This window comes from Panulirus ornatus, chromosome 49, assembly GCF_036320965.1.
Source record: "Panulirus ornatus isolate Po-2019 chromosome 49, ASM3632096v1, whole genome shotgun sequence".
Classification (NCBI taxonomy): Eukaryota; Metazoa; Arthropoda; class Malacostraca; order Decapoda; family Palinuridae; genus Panulirus; species Panulirus ornatus.
The window spans coordinates 6,490,878-6,515,823 of record NC_092272.1 but is presented as its reverse complement, the minus strand read 5'-3'; the positions used below and the strand labels follow the sequence as shown (position 1 = coordinate 6,515,823).

Here is a 24,946-nt window from a genome sequence, read left to right as displayed (position 1 = left end):
TTGTAGGTTACGGGGAGAGGATTTTACACTTGTGGTGCCCGTCTCTTAACCTTGTTTGTATGTAACGTGTCTTTACTCGTGTATGGACACACACACACACACACACACACACACACACACACACACACACACACACACACACACACACACACAGGTTTGAGTGTGTCTCCAGTCTTTCCTTTGGCCTCTGCTGCTGCTTCTTGTTCTTCTTGTTGTTGGTATTGCTGGTGGCGGTGGGATCTTGGCCAGCCAGCCGTCACGTCTTCAGGATTGACCCCCCGCCTTTGATTTATATCTTCTGCAACGGTCGAATTGTTCTGGATGCATATAGACGTGCGGGTGTATATGAAGGAGAGAGAGAGAGAGAGAGAGAGAGAGAGAGAGAGAGAGAGAGAGAGAGAGAGAGAGAGAGAGAGAGAGAGAGCCTGAGAGAGAGAGAGAGCCTGGCAGGCCCAGCCAGGGGTAGGTAGATCCTCATTCCCCGGCCATCTCACCCATACCTTCCCAGTAAGTTAATGGTCCCTAACGAAGTGTCTGAATGCTGTCCCTCCGTGTGTGTCGTGTGGCGGGGCCTGCCTTCCACCGCCCATACTAATTTCCCCTTATGGAACTTCCGCCACGGTGGAATGAGCTTGAGAGGACGGCCCGAAACAGTGTTTGAAAATGACCATGAGACCGTAGTAAAAATCGGCTGTTAACATTCTGGCCTCGTGCACAGGCATCGATCGGCGGGGTGGCTGGCTCGCGCGCGTGTGTATGTGCGTGTGTGTATGTATGTTCCAGGCCTCGATGTGTGTCTGTGTGTCTGTGTACCTTGGGTGGGTGGGGGAGGGGGCACTCGCTCGGGGGAGGGGGGTAACACCGGACTCACCTTTTTCCCATGCATGCTATATGAGGGAATTTTTATGGCCCAGAGTTTTTATATATATATATATATATATATATATATATATATATATATATATATATATATATATATATATATATATATATATGTGTGTGTGTGTGTGTGTGTGTGTGTATAAGAAGTGCTGGACGGGGGTGGAGTGAGGGAGTTGGGGCTCATGAGGTGTGCAAAGAGCGGACGGACACTGTATTCCAGAACCCTCCTCCAGTCATGGTGTGGGGCCCGCTGCCACCAGCACGATGATCCACGACCCTTCCTAACCCCTACTACCTCTACCACCCGTTTGTTACCCCACCTTCCTCAGAACGGCGGTACGTAGCTCCCCTCTCACCACGACGCCGGTACGTTCGGGGGTGGGGGGGAGAGAGAGAGAGAGAGAGAGAGAGAGAGAGAGAGATCTCGACGGTGGCGACCCGCCTGGGGACGGGTGGTATGGTTGGATGGCCCCTCGTCTGTATCCCATAAGGATCCGTTCAACAATCCAAGGTCGTACCGTCGTGCCTTATGGTTGTCGTACCGTCATGCATGGTGGTCGTACCATCGTGCATGGTGGTCGTACCGTCGAGCTCCGGGGGTTAGAACGTAAGTACCGTGTTTGTTAGGGCTCACACTTAGTGGGGTAGGTACAGTATTGATGGGTCCAGATGTGTGGCGCACGGTGGCCCAGGCAACGCCAGGACGCGCGCCGCCGTGTTCTGCCAGCTCATGTTTACTGTTTACTGTGATGTCGGAGATGAAGTAAACCTTTGGTCATTTGATGAGTGTTTGTATGGGGGCGATTCTCTTTGACGGGGTGGAGGTGGTGGGGAGGGTAGATGGGGTGAGAGCGGTGGCGGCGGCGGTGGGGACTGCCTGGAGCAGGTGGTGATGGCAGGCTGCCGCCGGCCACCGGTGCCAGCCGTAGCATTATCTCTCGAGGGTCTTGGCGGCGTGTGTGGCCGGAGGAGGTGTATTATTGTGGTGTGTATGTGAGTGTCGTGGGTCGTGTGTGGGGTGGGGGTGTGGGGCGCAGGCCCCAGCACACTGGGGGTGGTAGGCAGGACACCACCGGCGCAGGAGAGGCTCCCGTGCGGCATCGCGGCAGTCCCTGGCGCACATGGTGGCACTGGCTCCAGTGGCGCCTCCGCCGCGGCACTGAGACTGTGCCTCCGCCGCCTCTGCTTCTGCCGCTCCCGTCACCGCCTCGCTCCTGCCGCCACCACCACCACCACCACAGCCGCCGTCGCCACCCACAGACCGTTATCCAAGCCCTGCCCCTGTGGGCCTCCGGGCCTGGCGCCCGCCCATCTTCGCCGCCCTACGGCCAGCCTGGCTCTGGTTTAGGCGCCGCCAGCGGCGTCGCATTGCGGCAGGCTCCCGTAGGCGTGAAACACCTGACGCCTGCCTCACCTGTGGCAGGAGGTGGCCGCCAGCAGGAGGAGGGCAACAAGTAGAGGGTGAGGAGGGGGCTGGCTGGTAAGGTGTAGCGGGCCCGGGTGTGCCGGGTGCCGTGACCCGTACGAGCACGTGAGTGTGGGCCCCGCCCCAGCCCACACCCCAGGGCCCCACCCCGGCGCACCTGTGGCCCACACTCTGCCCTCCACCCTACACCCGCCCACTCTCACACCCCACCACCTCCTGCCGCTCGTCTAGGCTTGCTGCTGGCTCGGCCGGGTCATGGTGGCTCTCCTAGTGGACTGGACGCGGCCCAGGTGTGCAGCAGCAGCAGCAGCAGCCCTCGGGCATGACCACACCAGCTCCCTCACCGCTCGCATCTGGAGCAGCCTCAACATTCCTGCCTCGACTCTTTTCTAAGACACTGTTCAACCATACCCTTCTGTGATGACTTTCTTACATTTTATATTACTGTAGGATAATGCAAAGGACAATCCCTAACATTAGCTTTTTATATATGGCTGTGAAGAACATAGTGTATATATATTGACACAAAAAGCAAGTTGAGTGAAGTGATCGAAGAACTCTATCGGTACTCTGGTTCTGGTATTGGTGTGTATCGGCCAGCAGGAGCACTGGGCCAGGTATTACAGCGGCGGCAGTTTACTAGTGTTAGCGGCGAGTGGTCAGTGTTGTGTGTGTGTGTGTGCGTGTGTGTGTGTGTGTGCTGTCGTCGTCGTCGTCGTTGTTGTTGGGCGTGACTGTTGCAGGTGTGTTGCTGGGCCGCCAGTGCCCCCGGCATGTGAAGGCGCCCTGGCCCACCACCTGGGCACTCCGCCCCCCGCCCACCCAACATGCGCAAGCTATCCCTGCGCTGCTCACCAACCCCTCACACGGTGCCGGGTGTTAGTCCCCCGCCCGCACCTACCCCTCCACCCAGTGCTGGCCTTTCACCTACGCCCACGCCGCCCACCACGCCCGCACGTCGTCTGGTCGCCTCGCGCTCTCTGGGTTCTACTTCGTCGCCTCCACTGACGCCTCCCGTGTCACAGTACAACATCCCTCCGTGCCTGCCCTCCCACCAGCACCACGCCCAGCTGCCGCCCACCCCGGGCCCGCCCTCACACCGTTCCCTCCCCGCCCTCCACGCCCACCATGTGCAGAATGACGCCCAGGCTCACCACTCTTCCCATCCCGCCCTACATACTCACCACCCTCTCCCAGATGCCCATCCGCACCACTCTTCTCACCCCGCCCTCCTCTCCCAGTCTCCGCACTCCTCCCCACCTGCTAACCGGCCACCTGGCCACTTCTCGCACGCTGTGGCGCTCAGCGGGCACCAGCACCCGCGCCAGCTGCCCGGCTTACCGCGCCACCATACCATCGGTGGTGTGGGCAGCGGTAGGATTCTGCCCCCCGCGCCTCACCACGACACGTGCGGGGGCGCCTGCATCACCACCACCGCCGCCCCAGGGAGCCCCGCGCCACCCAGCAGCACCACCATGCCCAGCCTGGCCGCCCGCCCCGCTCACGTCCTCCACACGGCCACGTACAAGTACAGCCTGGACGTGCCCCGTGTCAACTTGCGCGAGGTCCGGAGCAACACATACCCGCCCCCGGGCACGGACGGCTCCTCACCCTCACAGTCCTCCTCCACCACCAGTGGCGCCACCAGTGGGCCCGGCTCCGGTGGCTCTCAAAACTCTCCCTCGGATATGTTCCCGCCGTCGTCGCCGCGGCTGTCGCCTGGCGGGGCCATGCTGGTCCTGGCGGGACGCATGTCGCCCCAGGTGCCGCCCACGTCCCCGGCCGCCCTGGTACCCCCGCACTCCCCGGGCCCACGGTCCTCTATCTCCTCCTCGGTGTCATCGTCATGTGCTACGTCGCCCGTGCCTCGCCTGTCACCGGTGCCCCGCTCGCCCGTGCACGCCCCCGTCACACTTACACAGTCCGCCCACTCCTCGCCCAGCCCCGCCCATGCCTCACCCAGTCACACTCACGCCTCCCCCGTGCCGCCCGCTCGCGGCTCCCCCACGCCCACCCTGCACGGGGCATCACCTGTCCGGAGAAGGAGCATCATGTCGGACCCTGGCACCCCCTTGTTCCGGAGGAAGACCCGCCCGCCCCTGCAGCGCTCACACGCTACAGCTGGGTAAGCCTGCAGCCATTCCTTCTATAGTCTGCCCTGCCTCTTCATCTGACAGCTTTATCTTTAACCTAAACCGCACTACTTTCCTCCACGTTGCAGGAACCTGCAATTAATGTCAACCCGACCTCAGACACTTGTGTTTTTGTCAACATTCAGAACAAAGTCTTCCCATGCACCAACGCTTGTATCTCTCTATCTCTCGTTTTATTTGTCGAGTTGGGAGAAGTGGAGGAAAGAGAGTCAGCACATTTCTTTGTTTCTTATATTATCAGAAAAGAAAATCGTTCCTTAGAGATAAGTTGATTCTTAACCACGTTATCAATGTTCTTATTTTACAGCAGGTCCTTGGAAGTTGCCTGGAGAGGCAGCTGGATTTGGGTAAGAAGATGATGATGATAATAGCAATAGAATAATGTATCAGTGAAAGAATAGAATAATACTTGATATGAAATGTTAGAATATTGTTGTATTGGGAAGGTGTGTGGGCAGGGAAGAGCGCGGTAGGAGATGATGGAGAACAGATGTGGTTCCAGACCATTTCTGAAACAGCTGGCTGGCTGGTATAACCTTATTACATTACCATCGCCTTGTTTTACTTGCCTATTGTTGCCAGGTCCCATCGGCAAGTAGTGTACACTCCTGTGGAGCCTTCGCTGTGATATTGTTGTTTTCTTTTACAGTTTAGAGAATGCTGTATATATTTTGGCTCGCAGTCCTCATTTTACATTTCATCCGAGATGTCCACGATTTAGGGCATTTTGCCATGTCATATCACTTGTTACACTATATAGACAGATAAAAGGTAGACTCTACAGTGTGAAACCTGTTTACCAGTTTTCATTTCTTTTTTATAGCTTCACTTTATGTTATTTTAGGAAATAAAGCTTAGTATTACTTGTCACACACAGCTTTACACCTTACGATGGATTCGGGACTTCAACCCCCCCCTCTCCCACGCGCGCACACACACACACACACACACACACACACACACACACACACACACACACACACACACACACAAACGCACATGCACACAACTGGCTCTGGGACCTTACCTTACCGTAAGTTACCTTACAATGGTTTCGGAAGACTTCAAACCCCCAGAGCTGGGTCTGGGACCTTACGGTTTGAAACATATCTAAGAAAAACTACTTGCGTTTAAATCTTGATAGTTATGGTCACAGTGACCTTGACCTTGACCTGAGGGGCAGAATGGCACTCCCTTAGGTCGAGGGAAAGGCGCACACCAGGCTTGGTTCTTATCTCATCCTGAGAACTGGCTTATCGAATGGTTGATTGGCTGAACGGCGCTTCCAATGTAGCTCTTCGAGCAGTTCGCAAGAAGAGGTCAATTTGAGCTCTCTCTCTCTCTCTCTCTCTCTCTCTCTCTCTCTCTCGAGAGAGAGAGAGAGAGAGAGAGAGAGAGAGAGTTTCACCAGGATTGGATTGTTGGGAGAACATAAGAAGCTTTGCTAACTTATACGTCAGAAACTCTCAGTTTAATATATGGAAACAAGGACCAAGTTATATGTTATTACTCTGCAGTTTGCTTGCTTGATTTCTGCTCACGACTCAACTTGTATGATCTAGCAGATGGTAATGCTGAATATCTCGTATTTATATTTAACTCTTTTCATTTTTATGCTTCCGCGTGTCACTTAAGAAAAAATGGGCTACTTACGGATTACTTTACTGGTGCCTTATCATGGTTAACGTCTTTTCATTAACGTTTCGTATACTTGACGTTTGTTAGGAGGCCTTCCACCCCCTCAGCTGTCTTACGTGAACTTTACGAAGGTTTCTGAGGCTTACTTCCCCCACGATGGTTTCGGAGGTCTTTTAACCCCTAGTTGGGCCTTGGACCTCACCTTACCTACGTATATCTTACTGTGGTTTATGAGTTATTTTTGCCCAGAGCTGTGTCTGAGACGCAGATGCAGTTTTACTTCCCCGGAAGGTATTTTTGTGAGAGAGAATCCCAAGCTTCGGTGGAATTCTCTAATGTATTGGAATAATGTTTTTTCTACGGTTAAATGGGAGCCGTAATATGGCATGGCCAAAACATACGAGGCACGAGGGTACTGTTCAAGTAAGGCGGAGGTAAGGGACGCGCAGACTGCTCCCTCCTTCACCCTGCTGCACCCAGGGGAGTAGTCTGCCGTACTGGCAGTGGTAGGGTTGAAAAAGCATTGCCAGGAAATGGAGATGAGAGAGAGAGAGAGAGAGAGAGAGAGAGAGAGAGAGAGAGAGAGAGAGAGAGAGAGAGAGAGAGAGAGAGAGAGAGAGACGGGGGGGGGGGGGGAGGTTTGTGTTGGGGCGGGGGTGGTCATTGACGGAGGACGGCACGAAACAAGGCTGGGAGTGAGATGAAACACCACTTAATGAACAGAGTGAGAAAAGTGGAAGCGCTCACAGACACATCATATGTGGACGTTTGTAGGGATAAGGAAGCTGTAGCAAATTTTTATGTATATATATATATATATATATATATATATATATATATATATATATATATATATATATATATATATATTATCCCTGGGGATAGGGGATTAAGAATACTTCCCACGTATTCCCTGCGTGTCGTAGAAGGCGACTAAAAGGGGAGGGAGCGGGGGGCTGGAAATCCTCCCCTCTCGTTTTTTTTTTTTTTAAATTTTCCAAAAGAAGGAACAGAGGGGGCCAGTTGAGGATATTCCAAAAAAGGCCCAGTCCTCTGTTCTTAGCGCTACCTCGCTAACGCGGGAAATGGCGAATAGTTTAAAAGAAAGAAAAAGATATATATATATATATATATATATATATATTTATAACATTATTCATTGCTATATGTGGTGAAAAAGCAGGTTTAGAAAGAGTGGCCAAACGTCCGTGGGATAGTGGAGACTTCAACACTGCCAGAGTATTTTGCATGGTAAGAGCAAGTGTCGGTATGTGGACAGGTGTTGGCTCGTCCGGCCAGAGCAGTGCAGGTCTTCATTACAGGAGAAAATTGGCCGAACTTGTTTTGCATAGCTGACAGCCTGGCAGGGAAACTGGCACATAGACTGCGCAAGTTTCTGTGCCCAGGTTACATGGGTTAAAAGATTTTCTGTGGGAGAAAAGTTAATTATGTAACCTTACCGATAGATAAGGGAATTCGGAAGAAAAGTTTTTAAAAGTATTTTAGGCACTCAGCTTGCACAATAGCAGAACAAGTCAGGAGACGTAGGAGTAGACCTGTTTGACGATTATAACATCTGTTTCATGTGGAGTTGTTTCATCTTTCCCACAGACAAGGACGTAGGAACTTATCTGTACCTACTGCTTCACAAGAAGCTGTGTATTGTTTCTCCTACCTGCCAGAACCTTGCGGTATACCTGATAAAGTTCACACATTATGGTCCGTAACGTAACTGATGTCCTGACTAACTGAAGGAAGGAAGTAGCGAGCTGAATTGATTGCAGCCTTCTAAGGAAGACCACGGTAAACTGAAGGAGCAACAGGACAGAAAGCTGAAAATCTCTCTTGAGGTCAATATAGATTGGCATATTCGTATGGAAGAAGAATCGAAGTTATTCCCACTAATTTACAACTTTGTTATTAAGCATTAATCTGTTACAGATCCTGAAGGGAGCATAACATGAACGATAATGAACAGGTGAGGAAAACACTAGGAAAACAGGAACATCTCATGAATAAATAAGACAATAACCACCATAAAGGCTGTGGCATACATGATTCTTTGGGGAATTCCAATCCAGTGGTTCAGTTAGATGTTATCGTTGTTACCTTCCAACCTACTTCCAGTAGACTGGTCAGTCGAGGCACTCTACTTCTCCAAGACCAAAGCCTTATAAAGGAATACTAGGACCCACCTCAGACGCCGTGAACGTCTTCTGGGGGCGCCCAGCTGGGATTACGGTATTATCCCCGAAGGTTTGAACTTACTCCCAGTAGCTTCACTTTATAAACCAGATGACGGTTATACGGTTTATTCCAGTGATCGAACAAGAAGGGTTTTACATGTGGGGGTGAGGCCAAGGTGGAGATGAAGTGTTGAAGTGAAGGAAGCTTTAGGGTATCGGGGCCTGAACATTCAGGTGGGCGAGAGGCGTGCAGGAGATAAGATTAGACTGAGCGGTATGGTAGATGGGGGCCGCGTAGTGTCCAAGGGCTAAACCATGTCGTATGAAGGGCTCTGGATAAACCATGATGTAGTCCGTGGGTCTTGGCTATGGATGGGTTGGCTCTGGTTTTGGTGCAGTGTACATGACAGCTAGAGACAGTGGATATGTGAAAATTTAGCCGTTGTTTCTTTGTTTCTGACGCTACGTTGCGAAGGCAAGAAAGACAGATAGATCTAAAGCAAAAGTATTATCGATATGTATTAATGTATATATATTTTTTCCAAGAACTCTCGAGGAAGCTGATATTCAGATAAGCGATAGATTTACTTATGTCATCATTGACTATTTTCCTGTGAAAACCGAGGTGAAAAGCCTTTCTGTGTCCCACGAATTATTCAGCCGTTCCCTAACCCGTGCGTAGGGAGAGAACGGATCTTTTTTTTTTTTTTTTTAGCATGAAATTTTATTTTCATTTTTTACAAAGACGCTAATCATGTTATTTTTCATAAAGCTCTTAGTTCAAACTTTTTTCAGACTGCTTCAAGGTGACGCATAATGATCCTTTGAAATGAAAAATAGTTTTATTTAGGAATTACATGTATGCTCTAGCCAGCGATGAATACGGGAGATATCATTTTATAATGTCTGGACTCTATTGTGATTGAAATATTATTGTTCCCTTTCCTTTGAAAACTTTTATGGATATATTCTGTAGCATTTGTGAGAAGATTTTAGGATTATACAAAATATCGGAAACTTTGATATTTTTTATCACCTGTGACTGATTGTGAAGGGGAGACATGAACGAAGGATGAAATTTCTTTTGTTACTTATATCGGAGATTATAGTTGCTTGAGTCTCCCCTTCGCTCACTTGTAGTTCTGTGTGTCTTGTTTATTTCTGATTAGTTTTAGTAAGGAAAGCTTTAAGCAGATAATTGTAATATTTGCTTTACAAGAGGCAGTTACGTAATCACATAGAGTGGGATTTGTTTTTTATAAGGATCAGTGTATAGCATTGCTCTAAACCTGTTTACAAATTCTGGCCCGCAAGGGCTGCCGGCCGAGAAGAATCGATTGTATGTCAAGGGACAGCCATATCCTGACAGACACACGGACTGACGCCCGCTTCCACCACACATCTCAACCGACTACGTTATCCATCTCCTCCTCCTCCAGACGGCTGAGGTGATCAAACAAAAGTAAAATACCCATTAACTACAGTTTTGAAATATTGATCTCATTGTGAAGGGAAACATTTTTAAAGAATATTTGCGATAAATGGTGTTGCTTGAAAGGCTATATATATATATATATATATATATATATATATATATATATATATATATATATATATATATATATGAGCCAGGTCAAAAGGTCAAACCACGATACTCAGGGGGGTGGGTCACCCTAGGGTCAGTGTAATCACTAAATGCGCCAGGAACAAATGGCCATTCAGAAAATAGACAACACTAAATACGTCTTTGTCCATGGAAACGGAAAGTAAGCAAACAAAAATCAAAGAGCTATTCAGGAAATAGAAACCTTAAATACATCTTTTTCGTGTGGAAAGAGAGAGGAGGAGGGAGAGGAAATGCATCTAGTCCTGGGCCCACCCTACGTACAGGGGACCTCTCGGTTTTGTACATGCATGACGGTAAAGTAACTTGTGAAGCTTTGAGAGATTACCAGGGGGTCAGTGTTTAGTGGCAGATACACACTTTCAGGATTTTGATGACCCACTTCCTGGATTGTTTTTCGGAAGTAAATGACCGTCTTCGTGAGAAGCACACCAGAACGGGCCATGCTTGTGAGGGTATGTTACCAGCGGCTCGGAGGCTTATCTACCCCTGTTGTCAGTGCTTCATCTCAACCCTTGGTGGTACCCATTAATCTAGCAACCAGGAGAAGCATGCACGTCAGGGTAGGTTGTGCGCCGTATACCAGCGATATGAATCGCACCGTGGCGATCCATGTCAACGACAGTAATCACTACGTCACCGAGATGCGTTCCGTGTGTTGTCTCCCGTCGCAAGACTCTGTTAAGAAAAGAATCGGCGAAGACATTCATTATTCTCTCAAGAAATTAGAACCTGGAACAGTCTTTGAGAGTTAAATGCTGTTTACCAATCTTCTCGAATCACCGGATCGATCATGACAAGCCGAAAGATTAGATACCAGTTGCATCAGCCTGACATATGGTCAGTGTGTTCAGGAGAATAATGCGAGGAAGGAAAATACGACCAGGGCTGTGGATTTAACGTACCTGACTCTAGTCAGCCTTGAGCTTGACGATCCGGTCTGGAGCAGCTGTTGGATCATTAATTCCAAGATCTTAGAAGCTCTCACTGGGAAAATAACCGATGGTTTATGCTAGGTCATGCGGTGATGACGCATAAAATCCGCATAAGAAAGTGGGTAGGAAATGAGAACGGAAGATCATCGGTTTCAGAATAGATATCTTAAAAGGAAAAGGTAAATATGAAGAATTCATTGCCTCTTACATATGGAAGATCTCTTCTCCCGGGGAGTGTTTTTCCTCCCACACCGTTCACTGAGCTTAGATATGCCATATATAGCCACACGTTGCTACTGCTGTGTATCATCTTATACGGGGTGACACCGTACTTGATGTGGGAATGCTGAGGAAGGCATGGAAAACATGCAAACATTCGTCTGTCGCTCGAAGTTTGCAGCCGGCAACGAAGGGATGTGAGAAATACGTTCCTCCCCGAATACAAGATCGAGTCATCATGCATTGTGGTGCCAGATAGATGTGTCAGAGGCGTAGGCGTGTTGATGTCAGCTGACCTGACCTTTACCGAACACAGCGGAGGTCACTGGTTTTGTCAGCCAGCAGATTATGTTGGGTATTGATAATCTTGGTTTCTCTGCCGAGATTATTATAAGTATTGATAATTTTGGTATCTCAGCTGAGATTTTGTAAACTGGGTATTGATGATTTTGCTTAATCATCCAAGATTATAAGTTTGGTATCGATAGGTTTGTTTTACCAGGCGATATTATATTGAGTATTGATGGTTTTGTTTTATCAGCCAAGATGATCAAATCTAGGGAAGCTGGAGTAATAATGACGGTATTCAGAGGTCTTGGGACTGTAGTAGTGTTGTGTGGTATGATCACCACACGGAATAGTTGTTCGTCTAGAAAGCTTCCAAAGGTCTTCGTGTCCTCGATGTTTCGCACTGACTTTGTAAGACTTCTGGATGACTTTAGCTCAAATGTGTCACATTCTTGGAAGGTAACGTAAGCTACACATCATGGTATATACTTCGAGTAATACTGGAAGACCTACATCCTCATATGAACTCCAGGATCATACTGTCGGACCTGGTAAAATGTATGAGATGGTGTTGTGTTGGAATCAGTAGGGAAGAATAACGTGGGTAATAGGAGAGCACCTTTGTTCAGACTGAGTCTGGCGGATGTAGAGAACATCAAGCACGACACATGAACTTCTTCCTGAAAGAAAAATGAACCTGGAGACCTTCCATAGAGGGTAACCGGAACAAGGCACTTCGCATGTTGAACAGCAAATGGCAGGCTGCAACATCAAACAGACTGGAAGACCAGATGATCAACAAGGTATCCTGGTGATGGATTTGAACTCCATGGGGTTGAACGCTGTCTCCAACTCTAGCGAGATGCACGTTGGCGGTGAGGTTGTGCGGTGGTGGTGGTGATGGGACGGCGTGGTAGTAGTGATGGACCTAGGGATAGGAAGTGATGGTAATGGTGATCGTGGAGATGAAGGGGACTGATGGAGGACTGGCTGACTGTGATGGTAGTGGTGGTGGAAGGCCGAGTGTGTGGTGGTGGTGTAGGTCAGGGAAGGAGGGCGGACCGTGCAGTATTCCGCCATGGTGGCTGGCTAAGCAGAACACACACACACACACACACACACACTCATCTGCGAAATATTTACCAAGAAAATAAGATTGAATGTATTAGCAGGTGTTGCTCGGCTGTGATTGAAAGGTATGGCGAGAGAGAGAGAGAGAGAGAGAGAGAGAGAGAGACTGTTGTAACTGTTGGGAGGGAGTCATGTGTGATATTAGTGTGGACAATGTTGATGTTTGTAGCGGGAGGCGAGTTAATATGTGCCGCTCTCGGAAGGTAGAAATTACTTGCCCATCTCGATATGGTATGGAGTCCGGTATTTGGTTGGTGGTGTTGCTATCTGTCTGTGTTGTGCGGCTTCTGTCGCTGTCTCTGTTTCCGTGTCTGTTGTCACCGTCGTTGCTTCTGTTATGGTTTTAGCTGTTGCTCCCTTGGTTGTTGTTACAGCTGTTGCCTCTTGTGTTGGATGTTTCTCCTGTGTTTGTAGGTACAGCTGATGTTTCAATGTTGTTTGCTGCAGGTGTTGCTTGTGTGTTTGTTGTTGTTCTTGTTTGGTGTTACAGCTTTTGTGTTTGTTGCTACTGCAGCTGCTTCTGTATTTGTTGTTACTGCTTGGGTGTTTACTGTATTTGTTGTATTTTATTTTCACACGTGTGTTTTGCGTTGACGTTCATGGCTTATGTGCTTGTGCTTCCTGCAGTTTTAGCTGCTGTATATTTTTATCAGTTTCTGCTACGTTAGCTGCTGCTGCTGCTACTGCTGCCTAGGCTGTTAGACGTGTCTTGCTGGGTATCGATTGCTGCGCCTGTTTTCTATCTCGACGGATGCACGGCCCAGTGAGGAGACAGGGAGGCGGGGTGTGCACCAGGCCAGGCAGAGGTGGGAGGAAGAGGGGGAGAGGTGAGAGGAACTGAAGGAAAGGTGGGTAGCAGAGGGAGAGATAGAAGGTGAGAGTGATAGGGAAGGGAGAGAGAGAGAGAGAGAGAGAGAGAGAGAGAGAGAGAGAGAGAGAGAGGGGGGGGGGGGTTAGGGGAACAGAGGGAAAGGAGCGAGGAGCAGACATCTGGTAAGGAACATCGTCTTAGTGAGGTAACACTGGGCAAGAGGAGACGCGAGGGATAGAAATTGTCAGAGAGAGAGAGAGAGAGAGAGAGAGAGAGAGAGAGAGAGAGAGAGAGAGAGAGAGAGTCGATACAGTATGAAGTGAGGCAGGAGAGAGCGTGAGGCGAGCAGCAAAGTGCTTACATGGCGAGAGGAAGAGCAAGGGAAAGAGAGGCGAGAGACGAGGTGCATACGTGGTGAAGAGAGTAGCTAGAGAGAGGCGAGGAACCCCACTACACATAAACGAGAGAGAGAGAGAGAGAGAGAGAGAGAGAGAGAGAGAGAGAGAGAGAGAGAGAGGGGGGGGGGGGGGGTCAGAGGACGCGAGATTGTTGATGATCAGGGACCTACCGTTGGAGGAGCAAGCTGGATATTACATGTGTTAGGAAGAAGGCTGGGAGGGGGTGTGCTCCTGGTGGGTCATGTACTATGTTCAGGAAGGGAAGAGGAAGTAGACGGGAGGAGGGAAGAAGGGTCTGGCAGCACTAGAAATGCATGAGAAGGAAGGATAGAAGGATAGAGCAGCATAAGGCTCAGAAGGTGAGGGATGGCAGGCAGGGAGTGAAGAGGAAAGGATGTGGAGAGGAGAGGGGAAAAGAAAACGGTGGATGATGGTATTGGAAGTAAGGGTGGACAGTAAGAAGAGGGCTATGTAAGGGGGAGGGGGAGAGAGAGGAAGAGAGGAGTGGCGAGAGCGACAAGGGGAGGCTGGGAGGCAGAAGGGAGAGGTGGCGGAGGTGTAGAGCTAGTGAGGGTGGTTTAAGATGTCGGGCTTGTGATCTGACCAGGTGAACAGGAGGGAAGGTAGGCCGGTAGAATGACGGTAAGTGTAGATACCTGACCCACACAAGCTGTGTGCAGGCAGCAAGATACGGGGTGGGGGAAGGCTCAGGTAGGTGGACGGGAGGAGAAAAATTGGAGAATATGACAATATCTGAGGGTGTGGGGAGAAGATGGGGTTAGGGGAGGATGATTGATGAGGATGGGAGGGTATGAAAGATGATGCTGAGTGTAGCATCGGGGGGATATTAAGACGGTAGCATACGTCGCAAGGGAGGAAGATTGGGGAAGTCCTGGGGTCTTGGCCTGGGCACGGCGGGGGTGAGATATGAGAGCGACAGACGTGTAGAGATACGAGTGTCACGACGCTGATGGCACCAGACAGATTCCTCCTCCCTTTCTTTCAGTATTGCCACTTTCAGAGGTAGTAGTTGTAGGAGATACTCCCACAGTCTGATAGTAATGATGGTGGTAGTAGTAGTTGTAGTAGCAGCAGCAGCGCTCAAAGAAAGTGGTGGTGATGGCATTCAGTGGTCGTGTAGGTAATAATGGTGTTAATTATCGCAGCCATATGTGTAGTTAAGTAATGATGTAAGTGGGTTGGATGGTAGCTGCTAGAATAAGTTCTTGACTTGGGGTGTGGAAAATCAGAATGCCTGGTGACCCGAGGTCAGATGTGGCGGTGCTCTTGTCTGCTGATCGAACCGGCAGTGGCGGGTCGATAGGTGACGCTAGTGTTTAGATGCCATTACCAAGTGGCCTCATCCCTCCACGGGTTAATTGTGGTTACTGAAATGCAAGAACCATTGTATGATGTTTAATCCACCTGGCCCACAGGTCTGGGCCGAGTTCGTCTCAAATGCTTTTGTATAAATCCTCCAGTTTCTAAAAATATTTGTTGAAGTTCTTTAGATGTCTTTTGAGGTTAAAAGTTCCCTAAATGTCTTCGAAGTTGGAAGTTTGGTGAAGGTCTTCGAAGATGTTCTACGCCCCATACGTTGGGCTTGACCAGAAGCTCTGTTGTTGGACTTTGAGTCGTTAGTCTCATCTGTGTGGAGAACCGTGGACGCTACAGATAGAGTCCCCGGACGCAGTTTCTGGAGCTAACGTTCAGTTGGCAGGTCCTTTTTGTGTATTAGGTACTCCTGTGGTCAGCTGCGTGTCCTGGGTCCTGTGATGGGGACAATCTCTTATAACAGAGGAGATCAATGGATTCTCTCCCGTCCCCTGTACTCTAGTATAACGAGATGCGAAATTTTAGTGGACGATCTAATGTTTTTAATGTTAATGACTTCTTCCCCATTTTGGTTCGAGCAAGCGGAGCTAAAATTACCATAAGAGTTTCCCAATTAATTTTCGGCTGCGTTAAAAGTGTGCTGCCGCAACTTTGTTACCTCTCAGGGAAACTTTAGGTATGACTGACGGCGCTGTACAGGATATGGGGTAGAATGCTTTATGGATGATGAACATTGGCATCATACCTTGTGTGAAATGGTGTTTGTGGTGGCTCTGTGGTCGGTGAAGGAAAGACGGATTGACAGCATCATACCGGAATCTATTATGTTCTCGATGTGGTTGTGGTTTGACTAAACGCATGCACAGCGCTGCAACCACGTTGTCATTACTGATGTGCCAAGAAGTGGTCATTACTGGCGCGTCCGCCAGCCTATGGTCACACCGGTAGCGAGAAGGCATCGCGGACGAGGCTGTCATCATCAGTAGACGGAAAGGAATAGTCTTATCGTTGCCTCTCTCGTGCTGGAAGTGCAGCCTGGAAGCTGAAAGAGCCCCATAAAAGGGGGTCCAGGGGTTTTATGGTGATAATGTTAATGCCAGTATGCTTATAACGGCTCGATTTAATCCAGAGGTGTCCATGTCCAGGGACGTGGCCCTCCCTGAGAGGCCGGTGAACCTTCCAGGGGTTGGTACTTTAAGTAAGATAGAAGGATTAGAATTTCATCGTCTCAGGCGCACCTTTCCTTATCCTGGGCTTCTGTCCAGCCCAACAGCCTGATATCCTTATCGTACGTGACGCCAGTATCAGTGTTAGATTAGACTCTCGGTTGACAGGATGAAGATCATCAGCTTTGGTTTGCCTTCGTACCGTTGTACGACCTGATGGTGATGAGCAAGGCAGAAGATGATATCGTTCCTTGCGTGGGGAATGCTTTACCACAGCAACACTTGTTTATGATAATTGCATCTTATGTTTTTATCGAGTTGGCTAAGAAAAAAGAATTATATCGGGTTCAGCAAGCGGCGTGCATTTTGTACGCAGTTGGCTCAGTCATCTTAGAACTGTATTACAAACTTTGAAATTGTCTGTATAATTTGCAAAGGCGTTTTACCCATCATGTTAAATGGATCAAGTGAGGGAAAGTATACAGGAAACTACTTTAGATTATATTGTTAAACTTGTGTTTTCCTTTCTGCGTTGGTTTGTTATTTGTTTATGTAATTTTGCTCATTCATTTTGTACTAGCAGGATAAGATAGCCAAGTGAATCGTTGGCGTGTGTTAGAAAAGTGTTAGAGAGCGTAGATGCGGAGTTCGTTTGGACAAGTTGCCTTAATAACCTGTAACGTAAGAAGGAAGGAAATGACGAGTTGGCAACGGAACGGCTGAATGTGCTCGTTCGTTAGTTTCCAGGACGAATGAATCGCCCATTATTTCCCCCAATACAAATAAAGGTTAAAGGCGATGTGTGTTCCTTCATTGTTTCTCCATTATGAACAACGGTCCAATAATTAAAGGTGAGAGAAAGTACGGTTTGCTGTGTCGGGTTCCTCTTCCATCTCATCATACTCCGTCCACCACCCTCGTGTGACCTGGTGTTTTATACTCACAGGCTTTATCACTGCACTGACTTATTGAATTTAAAGATAGAGGTCCTGTGTATTTGTGTGTGTGTGTGTGTGTGTGTGTGTGTGTGTGTGTGTTGTCAGTATTGCTTGTACTCAAAGGAAGGTATCCGGTGTGTTCATTGATGCTTATTTGGCCAACCAGTGGCGTTCAGATGGCTGACGGCAGTTTACCAGGATGCAGAGGTAGACTAGGTATTCTAAGTTGAGTATCCATCTTAGTTTACCCTGACGAGTACTGTTGCGGCTGCTGTGAGGTGTGCTGAGCCGTCCTGGGAAATGGCTAAGTGTATCTCCGAGGCCATTGCTACAGCTGCTGTGAGGTGATCTTAGCAATGCTTTGATGTCAGGACTTGTTTGTTTAAGGTAAAAGTGTCCGATACATGACTGGGTTTACTGAGGTTGAGAGGCTAAGCCAGGTGCAGTAAACCTGCCACGCTTGTTACACGACTTGACTCAGTGGAGGTTGGGTTGGGTGACCTAAGATGACTCCAACCTCTTGGTACACAACATGGTTAAGTTTACCCTGGTGTAGGACTTGTCCAGGTGCGTGGCTTACTTTGATGAGGGGCTGGGCCAGAACCAGAGAGGAACTGGCATGAGAAAGTTTAGAGGGGTGGGAGGACGTGTTTAAGTTAAGAGGAGGAGGAGGAGTGGTACGGGGGAAACCTCAGAAGCGAGGGAAGGCTGATTCTACCATTTTCTGACCCCAGCAGCTTGAAGGAAGACATAACATACCCGCTGGTATCAACAGGAAGGCTGGTGTTTCCTTTGAGGGAGACAGTAGTGACGTTCATGAGCCTGAACCACTGCCTCGGGGACATAGAGATGCTCCACTTCACCAGCTGGCGAGGGCCTCTCACGACCACCACTGGGCGTCAGACCTGTGTCGTGTTTTCCCCTCCCGTCTTTTCCTCTTGTCACTCGTGGACCCATGTTATTATCTCCCCTCGAGGGTAAGACTTGGATGCATCCCTGACGGCTGTTTCCAAGCTCTTGAGGTTCTCTCGCGCCGCACAACTTTTGCCTTTTAAAGTAAAGGACTGAAGTCTTTATGTTCCACTCTTACTTGTGCAAACTGAAATCAGTGCTTAGCTTGGTAAGTATTTTTTAAATATTGTTACCTTTTTTCACCTATCTCATCAGCGTTACTAAGTTATCACTTTTAGTTTTACAACTTTGGTGAGGTGAGCCTTTCATTTATAATGAAGTATGTTCTTTGGATCAGGAGAATTAATGATTAACGTCTTGCAATGGTTTCGGAGGTCTCTAGCCCCACACCGGCCGACCTTCCCAGACATACGTATGCCATACCTTGATCCCAGAACTGGTCTGGGACCACATTTGGAGGTCTTCATCCCCCACTGTTGGGTCTCGTAGCAACCTGTCGTGTTGTTTCTGTGATCAGTCAGGCTGTTGGATGCCGCGGCCGGTAGTTATTTTCGGTTTGATTTGTTGGAGTCATCTTTTACATTAATGATAGCCTCTAGATAGTGAGGAATGGGAAAATCCTTCCAGTGTATTTTTACTTAGTGGTTACATTAATACCTTAGTTTCGTCTGTATTTGTCATGATAAGGAAAGTGTTTGGGGAACAAGTTACACATGATAATTGGTAATGCCCACAGTCATGTGGTCGCCAGAATTATGCATACTGGAGAAGCCGTCTCCTGACCCTGAAGACTAAAGTTAATGGATCCACCAGAAGCATACCTGAGTATCAGTTGACCTCAGAATGTACCTCCTGGAACATCACGGTGCGTCCTGCACGGAGGTACGACCTTCGGGCACGTGATACACTGATCCTCCAGCACGCTAGTTCCACACGAACACGACGGTACGACCTTCGTGCATGACGGTGCAACCCTTGACTTGGAGGCATGACTAGAGGTGGGAAGGGACGTAAAGAAGTTCAAGATCCATGAAGTATATCAGGCTAGCCTGGATATGTAAGGGCAGATAGGCGGCCTGTTGGAAGCGGCCTCTCTAAACAGCTTGAGTGATATGGGGAACAGTTCGATCTACACGATGTGTGTGTGTGTGTGTGTGTGTGTGTGTGTGTGTGTGTGTGTGTGTGTGTGTGTGTGAACATTGTCTTGGACTAAGGAGGTCAGCGTCTCCTAAGCCTGGCTGGCTCGCTTGTTTGGCTTCCCTGTTTGTTTCTCGTTTGGGCTCGGGTCAGGTGCACCTCAGGTCACGTAAAGTCGATCCGCAGAGCGTGAGGTTTGGACCTCTTCAGCAGGTCGGTACGACCCTCGGCCATGGTGGCCAAGATAAGATCAAAGTCCGGGTCATCATACCCAAGGGTCGTACCCTCGTGGTCATTGGTAATACCGTCGTGCTCAGGGGTCGTAACGTCATACTTAATGGTCGTTGTGTTAGTCGTCTGAGGGCTGGTATTCCTTATATTCAGGGTATAGATATTTCAAACACCTTGCATCTTCTCCTTCCTTTTATTATTGTTATTATTATTATTATTAGTAGTAGTAGTAGTAGTTGTAGTAGTAGTAGCAGTAGTAGTAGTATTGTTATTTATTGCCTCAATCTTTTATCTTATTATCAATATTTTAATCACGTGAGGACCAATGTGGTCTTCTTGGAATCCTGTTCTCCTATCGAGACAATTAAACCTCTGAAGATTTATTCCGGTTACGTGGCATCGAGAAACCCCTGCCTTGCCACACGTTAAGAGCCAGACGCTGGCTGTGCAACGCTGTGTGTAGATAATCACCGCCGATCGCATCAACAATTAGATTTGTGTGTGTTGCGGGATTAATGCGCGCCATGGTGTTCAGAACTAACCGTGGACTTTCTGTTGTGTGTGTGTGTGTGTGTGTGTGTGTGTGTGTGAGAGAGTGATAACTATTTGTATTATGGGGAGATATTTTTACATTCGTGTTGCTCCTGTCTCTTAAACTTTGCATCTATATACCATGTCATCACTCTAGTGTCTGTATATACAAACTCACTCTAACCTGAGCCAGTGCGTGTTTATGTTTGTCTAAGAAACGAGTGTTGCGGTTGGAAAGGCCCCACCTGAATATATCGTGTCGTTCTCCATGATAAGGTGCTTTCTTTAAAAGGGATGGTGGCATGAATCTTGCGGAATTTTAAGACATAGCAAGACTCTGTGTGATACTCTCTCTAAAATCCAGAATTGCCATTTGCACAAAAAGAGAGAACGCCATATACACTCCACCCGACTCCTGTAACTTTGTAACACTGTGCCTGCAGTCATGAACAACACCGTCAGTTGCACATTGGTCAAGTATGAGAATGTCTTGGACAGGTGTTTACAAAGTGCACAACACCAGTAAGTATCTGGAGGCTACGTGGGCCTGCGGGCAGCGGCCTCCAACAGCTTGGTAGACGAACGAACCAACGCAGCATCTTGGTGGGCCCAGCCCGGACTGTGATGGTATTCGAGCCGCACGGAAGACATATCAGGTGCATCAGATAAACATCATACCTTAAGCAGGTTCTTCTTTCATTAGTTTCATGTACTGGTGATAACCACAAGAAAATTAAAAAGAGATCCGACCTCTGAAAAACTAGCCTCCCCTGAACTGGAACCAGCAGGTAAGACACGCTTGTGTGTGGTTCGAAGAACGTTAACTGCAAGAGAAATTTTGCCGCCGAACAACAATTTTGTTACTAATGATGAGCAGATTACAGACGATATATGATGGCCGTATATCTTGCCTCATACCTTTACGATATATTATGGTATTTTTTATTTTTTTTATTTTTTTACCTGCTTGGATCAGCGATGAGATAGACCGTACTGGGTACTGATGGGAAGGAACAGGAGACATGTTATTTATAAAACTACTTGCATGATACTTTGCACTCCTCTTCGCTCGGTCCAGTATCATGCACAGAATTATATGTGAAGATGGTGTGTTACGAGTGAGTGAATGACAGTCCGGCCTCCTCCGTTATCAACAGCTTGGCACATAAATACCACTTGTAATATCCGCCTGGCGATGGATGTGTCATGGAAAAGATTTGGTTTGTCGGCAGGCAGACGTACGTGACATGCTGAGGTGGGGACATGTTAGGGTGGGAACGTGCTGGGGTGGGAACGTGCTGGGATGGGGACATGCTGGGGTTTGAGAGATGCAGAGTGATGTTTGTACCAGTACGTGAGAACATGTAATTTTTCAGCCGTGTAGTTTGTGTGTACTTCATGTGGAGTGGTGGGTTACGTCATGTGTACGAACATACCTATATAAATCCCTCGGGTGATTCATGAGGTTGATTTCCTGGTCATGATGGCCCACGTGCGGTAGATCCTCCGGATGCTGGCGCCAGCCGGATGAGAAAAGCAGCAGTTTGCTATTCTGGACACGGCCGTGTAGGGAGACTTATCGGGAATATTCATGGTTTATCGGAAAAGTATTAGATAGGGGACGGGGAGCTCGTAAACCCTGGTTTGATAAATTAAGGTGGGTAATCCTTGGTGCAGTGGTTAGCGTCGCGCTCTGCTTACCTCAAGGACCCGAGTTAAGAGTGTCAGGCATGGCAGGCAGCTGGGTTTGGGTTCTTGTATGTAGTACATATCTTTCGATGGTTTTCGAGGTTTACTCACACAGTGGGCCTGGAGGCAAGCTGTTGTGTGGGTTACTTGCTCTGTAAGGCTGTTGTAAGGGAAATTATTGTAGTTAGTGAGATTTCTACGTATTAGATCTTAGTTTAAAAAAAAAGTATATATAGAATACATGACTTGTAAGCCTGCGCCTTGTATCCTTCTGTATTGATGACACTAGGATTATGTTATGGATCATGTAGACTTAGGGACGTTGAGAACGTACGAGCATGTCTTATCAGAGTTTGCATTTGGCCGCCGGAAACGCCTAGATGATCTGTGAGTAAATTTGATGGTGTCTTCACTATGGAGTTAACGAGGAATTCTACCAGTGTAACGAATACAAGAGTAAGACAAGACTGGTCGTGACAGAAGGAGATCTAGGTCACAGTGGCTGGATGATCTCAGCTCTGAAGAATACAACAACTAGAGCGTCAGATATGTTTAAGGTAAAGAAAATGATGGTTTGGCAGCTTGAGAATTTTTGAAAGAAACGAGAGAGGAGCGTCACTACAGGACATGACCTGTCTCGACTGGGTTTTTCACCGGTGTTACTGCTACAGTGTGAAGCCAGTGAGGTGCTCTTGTTGAAAATAACCAGAAATTCTCTCTTCGTCAATTCAGCAAATGAAATAGATTACTGGGATGGGCCAGAACTCCTCAACTAGTCATTCCAGCGTAGAGGAGAGAACTTTGATATACGTAAGGTATCATTGGACCTGGCAGTGAAGATCGCCAAGGAGCAGTTGTACCTCCAGGTCACTCCAGTCTCATCCATTATGACGTCACATCACCTCCTGCTAACCACAGTGTAAAAATTCCTCTCGGTAGTCACTAGAATTTTGTAGTGTCAATATTTATTTGAATGAATTACTGATTGGCAAGAATTCATTTATACAGGTTACAGAGTGGCAGGGTCTAGTGGGGGGTTTTCCTGACTGGCTTACTGCAGCCAAAATGGTTAGAGTGAGAGAGTGTTGTCAGCTTGATCGGGTACCAAATGAGAGGGTATGAAAGAGTGAAGATAGTAAGATGAGTATATGTATGTGAGACCTGTTGTCTATAACTCAGCGGGCACTGTAGTCAGTAGTGGGTGTGTTGTGTATGAGCCAGCGGGCACTGTAATCGGTGTGTTGTGTATAACCCAGCTGGCGCAGCAGTGTGTGATGGATGGGTTGGTTGATCAAGACTAAGTACCTGAGATTATCCGCCTCAGTTAATGTATGCAACCATTAATAATACCCGGGATAATATTTTCCCCCTAACACGCTGGTTAAAGTTCCAGTTTATATCGCTTTTTCCCCATAGGCATATTGATACCTCTGCTTACCTGGCCAGCTCTCATTAATGCGCCGAACAAAACTTTAAGTGTAAAACGATTATTTTTGATACATCGTAAAATGTTTCCGTTTATATAGATATGTCTTTAATATGCCATTTGATCCATCAATATACGTTTACTTTTCGTTCCCATTCTTTATATTTCTGCTTTTCTCTCTAATTCAGGAATACAAACACTGGGGAAGGTAAACATTAGCAGAACCTTTAGGTTCTGTCTTGGCTGTGTGTGACATTGTGTAAGTGATGATTAATAGAGACATCACTGTGGGAAGATCATGTTTATTTATTTCAGTACTTCATTTATCATATCATCATATATCGCCATTTTTTCTGATTTGTCATGTAATGCATTAATTTATTTGGAGTAATTTTTTTGTGCGTTTGTGGATTCGATGCAGAGATGGCTTTGTAAGTTTCATTAGCTTAAAGGTATTACATATTTGTCCAAGTGTATTACTGTCAGTAAATGGGTCCTGTACTTGGGGTTCCTATTCTGAATTAAAGTAGAGTTTGTAGTTTTTAATTGTAGGTAGCGTTTGTAGAACTGCCGCCAATTGAAGTTAGTGTTTGTAGCGCTGCGGCTAATATAAGATGTGTATATGAACACTGTTTTGCATGACAAGAACAGTATACGAGGATCATGGAACACTTAGCTTTCTTGTGGTAGTGTTGATGTGCACTGTCGTTGTGGCTGTAGTTTGTTTTGCTGCTGTTGACAAGCCGTGCTGTTTGAGGGGGGGAGGGGGGGGGTCTGTTATGGTAGTGTTGGGTTATGTTTGGTTGTTTCTGTTAATGTAGTATCAATGTGCTGTATTGGTTGTTTGTCACTTATATTAGTGTTGCGATGCTATGTTGTTTGTGGCGCTGGTGGTAGCGTTCCGTTGCTATGACTGTTGTAGGATTTGATGTACCCTGTTGTAGAACTGTTGACTTTTGTTAGCTGAAGTGTGTGTTTAGTTACTAAAGTGTTATATTGGTTGTAGTTCGACCAGAGATGGGGCGTAGAAGGGCCCCTCAGGCGTAGGGGGTGTGGTAGTAATGTGGGTGGTATTGTATTGTTGTGGTGGGGGGTGGAGTTGTTTGGTAGTGTTTTGTGGTAGTCAAACCTGGAGGTGATGTAGCGTAGAGTTCCGACGGCCACTCGCACCTGGCGTCGCTTGAACTAAGACTTGTTGATACTACCTGCTTCCTGCATTATTATTATTATTATTATTATTATTATTATTATTATTATTATTATTATTATCATTATTATTATTATTGTTATTATTATTATTATTATTATTATTATTATTATTATTATTATTATTATTATTATTAGTATTATAATTATTATTATTATTCCTTCAAGGTTTGTGGTGAGGATAGATTTTAATTTTGTGTTCTCTTGTGAGACCGTATCACTGATGTAGCAATGCATGTAGTTGAATTAGCTTGTAAGTTTTCAGTAATATATATATATATATATATATATATATATATATATATATATATATATATATATATATATATATATATATATATTTTCATAAAGATCATTATTTCCATCTTTCTGTGTACGAATACAAAAATTCAAAGGTTTACCGGATTCTTTTCAGTACGTATCATTAATATAGCACTAGATATTGTCAGTGTTCTCTCAGTAGATTGTGAACTGTTGTCCTGGGTAAGACATGATATGTGTTGAGGGTGAAATGTTGTTTGAGATTTGCTTTAGATATGATCAAATGAGTTATGATTTTCAAGTTATCTAATGATGGCTGTTTATGTTTTGCATGTAAGGGTTGTGTGTGTATGATTGTGGTCACGTCTACCTGGTCATTTGGTTGACATAGGCAGGTATTGTACGGCGCTGCTGAGTTACCGT

At 47.1% G+C, this 24,946-nt stretch overlaps 1 protein-coding gene across 1 annotated transcript in view; it reads left to right on the top strand.

Annotated features, from left to right (window-relative positions):
- The first annotated feature begins 1,948 nt into the window (after positions 1-1,948).
- SRPK (SR splicing factor protein kinase) overlaps positions 1,949-24,946 on the top strand; it is a 184,248-nt gene continuing 161,250 nt past the window's right edge. Inside the window, exon 1 of the mRNA XM_071690909.1 lies at positions 1,949-4,433. Within this exon, the coding sequence (XP_071547010.1) occupies positions 3,136-4,433 (1,298 nt within the window). The 5' untranslated portion in view covers positions 1,949-3,135. The remainder of the gene's footprint in view (positions 4,434-24,946) is intronic.